The sequence below is a fragment of the Haliaeetus leucocephalus genome, unplaced genomic scaffold (genome assembly GCF_000737465.1).
Source record: "Haliaeetus leucocephalus isolate CR32 unplaced genomic scaffold, Haliaeetus_leucocephalus-4.0 Scaffold184, whole genome shotgun sequence".
NCBI classification, from domain to species: Eukaryota; Metazoa; Chordata; class Aves; order Accipitriformes; family Accipitridae; genus Haliaeetus; species Haliaeetus leucocephalus.
The window spans coordinates 10,085,535-10,089,383 of record NW_010972620.1 but is presented as its reverse complement, the minus strand read 5'-3'; the positions used below and the strand labels follow the sequence as shown (position 1 = coordinate 10,089,383).

The window sequence follows — 3,849 nt, the reverse complement described above, 5'->3', positions numbered from 1 at the left end:
TCCGGCTCCCGCACACCGCCCCCGTCCCCCCGGGCGCACCCCGCCGGGCCGGGCCGGGCCGGGCCGAGGGCTCCCGCGGGCTGCTGCCGGGGAAAGGTGCGATGGAGCCGCTGCACCCACCGGGCTCCCGGTGGTACCGCCTGCACCCACCGCACACCCCCCTGCCCCACACGGCGCACCGTGCACGTGTGTAGGCACACACGCGTTCATCCGCGTTGCGTACGTGCACACCTACTTGCACGCAGACCCGGTGTGCTCACATACACACACAGAGACAGATGGAACGCACGCTGCCCGCATGCACACCGCACACGCATCCATACGGCGGCATCTGGTTTGCACGCACACCCCCGTGTACGCTCACACACAGGCACACACACGTACACGCACTGCGTGTGGGCACACCCAAGCGCATGTGGCCTTCACACAAAAGCATTCGCACACAAGGTGCACAGTTACACATGCATGTCCTGCTTGCACACACACCCACCAGTGTGCACACACTCTCATACACTGCATGCACGTACAGGAGTGTGCACACACGGCCTACACCCCACACACACTCGCATCCACAGGTGCTGCACGCACACACACTGCTGTGCATGCACACGGGCATTCCCATGCATGTGTACACACACATTCACATTCAGACACACGTGTGACTCCCCTGTGCGCGCGCTTGCAGGGCTCGCACCCCAGCTCGGAGCCACCAATGCCGCTGGCAGAGCCGGCAGCAGCCGGGCCCTCTCCCCCTGGGCTGCCCCAGCGCCTGCCCCCCACATCTGCCGAGCCCCCCATCCCCTCACCTCCACTTGGTGCGCCGGTTCTGGAACCAGGTCTTCACCTGGGCGTCCGTCATCTTGAGGGCCTTGGCCAGGGCAGCACGCTCGGCCGAGGCCAGGTATTTTTGCCGGTGGAAGCGCTTCTCCAGCTCGCAGATCTGCAGGCGGGTGAAGGAGGTGCGCGGCTTCTTCTTCTTGGGAGGCGTGCGGTTCTGGTAGGGGTGACCTATACGGCGTGTTACAGTGAAGGGTGAGAGGGCCACTGGGGGGGACACGGGAGGAGGGGGGATGAGAGGCAAAGAAGCAAGCAGCGACAGATCAGCAGAGGGGCTCCGGCTCCCGGGCGCTGGGATGGGGACCCCCCCGCTGCGAAGCCGCCGCTTCCCCGCCGACATCCGCGCACGGGCTGCAAAAACGCGGCGGCGTCCCCGGCGCCTTCCTCGGGGGCTGCCGGGGGGGCACCGGCCGGGCACCGTTCGCCTTTGGCGGCGGGGAAGGCGGCCGCTTGCCCGGCGAAGTGCCGGGGGCGAGGGCGAGGGGGGCAATAGCGGCAGCCGGTCCTGGCGTCCGCGCTTCGTGTGAACGGGGCTCGGTTTAATTTCGTTTGGGAGCGGCGGTAAACCCGCCGTCCTCGGCCCCGCGTTTCGTACGCGGGAAATAACTTCCCGGGCCGGAAACGGGAGTTGCGATTCGTTGTTTTGTTTCTTTTTAGTATTATTGTTTATTTTTCTTTTTTTGTTTTTCCCCACAGGAACAAAAAATAATTGGGGAAAACTTGCGGCGTGTCTCAGCCGGGCCGGGCCAGGAAGGGGCTCCGTGCAATTCAGCCCGGTGCCTGCCAGGGGAACGGCCCGGTTGTTCGCCCGCGGCCGTGCCCCAGCCGAGCGCCATCGGGTCGAAATTAAACGTGAACTTGCAAAAATCGGGCCTCGATTTCCGCCCCCGGGAAGAGGAGCCGGTGCGGGCGCTGCAGGAGCGGGGGTCGATGTTTCCCCCGCCGCAATTTCGTTGCTTTTTTGTTTTTGTTTTTGTTTTTTAATTTATTTTCGTTGTTCGAGATTTTGCTTTGTTGGCGCCGAAGGACGAGCCCAGATACACCTGGAAACGGCGGCGGGTCCGAAAAGCGGCTCCAGCCTGAGTCCGGCTCTGCTCGGGGCTGTAAAAAGTCCCTTTTGGCGGGAGAAAGGCTGAGCCGAAACCCGCAGCCGGAGAAACGCAGCCCGGTTACGGTACGCACGGGAAAAACAGCCTTACGAGCGGCCGGCAACAGGCCGGCCTTCCCGGGCGGGCGAGGGCCGGGGCCGCCGGGCTCCCTTCCCGCCGGGCCGAGCTATGCCTCCGAAATAACCCTCTATTTTAAAGGAAACTTTCCGTGGGTGTTGGGTCGGGTGGCGGGGCCGCGGGGAGCAGGCAGCCGTGCCCGGGACTTGCGGGAAGTGTGTGGAGTTTGCCATCCCGTTTCCTCCCTGCCGGCCTTTCCCGGGCCGTATCCCGGGGAAAAAAAAAAAAGAGAGAGGAAAAGAAAAAAACAACAACAAAACCAAACGACCGCTAAAAAAAAAACAAACGAAGAAACAAACAAACAAAAAACCCAAAACACCCCTAAAATAAAAACTAAACCAAACCAATCCAGAACCAATGCATTTAGCGGGGACTGAATGCGCCTGATTTTCCACCCTTTCTTGCTTCTGGCCTCCGCCGGGACCGACTTCCCGGGGCGATCCGGGCCGCTCTCTGCAGCCGGGGCCGGATCTCGCTTTCCCCGGCGGGCAGCGGCTGCCGCGCCGAGGCCAGGCGGCGGGGAAGGGAGCGGGGCGGCGAGAGCAGGGAGGGAAGGGGGGGTCCCGGTGGCCCGACTCACCTGTGAACCTGTCTTTTGTGTACCGCCTGTTGCTCTCCATCCAGGGAAAGGTGAGCCCCGTGAGACTGTTCATGCCGTTCACCGCCGGCACGGCGGCGGAGAGGGGCTGGTGCACGCCGCCGGTCACCGGGCGATGGGCCGGGACGCGGATCACCCCCCCGGCCGAGCTCAAGGTGTTGCCGTTCATGCTCACCGCCATGTTCACGTTGTAGGAGCCGGGCAGGCCGCCCATGCTGCAGGAGGTGCCGGTGTAGGCGCCGGCCGCGCCGCCGCTCGCCCCGTAGCCACCCGTGACCGTGTTGTAGGCGCTGCCCACGATGCAGCCCAGCCCGTAGTCCGCCGAGTCCTGCAGCCGCGGGTGCGACACCATGCAGCTGCCCGGCTCCGACGTGTTGAGGATCTGGTCGATGCCGAAGCTGATGGGCTCGGCTTGGCCTTGGTGCAGGTGGTGAGCCCCGAGGTGCTCCATGCCGCCGCCCGGCCCCGGCAGCGGAGCCGCACGCAACGCCCCGGGGCACCGGGGCCGGACCTCCGCGCCGGGCCGGGCAGCACAGCCCCGCACCGCCCCGAAGCACGGCAAGGCCACGCAAGGGAGCCGCGCACAGCCGGGACGCGCCGGCTACGCGCTCGGTCCCATGGCAGGGCGCCCGCGCACCCCGAGACGCACCAGCAGAGCCACGCACGGCCGGGACGCGGCAGCCACACGCTCAGCCCGAAGACCCGACAGCAGAGCCATGCGCAACCGGGGCACGGGAGCCGAGCAACCCCGCAGCCCGGGACGCGACACCCGTGCCCGGCCGAGGCACGGGAGCCGCACACGCGAGGCGCAGCCGCTCCGCACTGACCCGCTGGACCCAACAGCCTCCGGCAGCAGAGAAGCGAGACCCACGCACGCCGGTCCCGCTCCGATGAGACCCGGTGCCCCCACGCCGCCGAGACCCAACCAAGACGCCGAGCCGGGAGCCACTCACCCGAGACACACACACACACGAAGGTGCCCCGGGGACCCCTCGCCGCCGCAGGCGGTGGGGAGCCGAGAGCCCCGCGGAGCGGAGCGCGGCCGCGGCGGAGTGCGAGTGCGAGCGCCCCGCTTGCCCATCAATCACGCTACCCAAGGCCTGCTGCTCCCGGGCCCTCACTCTCCATTGGCTGGATGCTGAAAAGAGCCGAGTGAATGACAGCAGAGAAGAGCACACGAGAAAAGGA

General features: G+C 66.1%; 1 protein-coding gene across 1 annotated transcript in view; it reads right to left on the bottom strand.

Moving 5' to 3' along the window:
- The window catches only part of TLX1 (T-cell leukemia homeobox 1), a 6,296-nt gene extending 3,184 nt beyond the window's left edge, over nucleotides 1–3,112 (bottom strand). The window contains exons 1-2 of the mRNA XM_010564829.1: nucleotides 2,644–3,112; nucleotides 807–1,008 (exon numbers count right to left, since the gene is read on the bottom strand). Of these exons, the coding sequence (XP_010563131.1) occupies nucleotides 807–1,008; nucleotides 2,644–3,112 (671 nt within the window). The remainder of the gene's footprint in view (nucleotides 1–806; nucleotides 1,009–2,643) is intronic.
- Nucleotides 3,113–3,849: the final 737 nt, after the last annotated feature.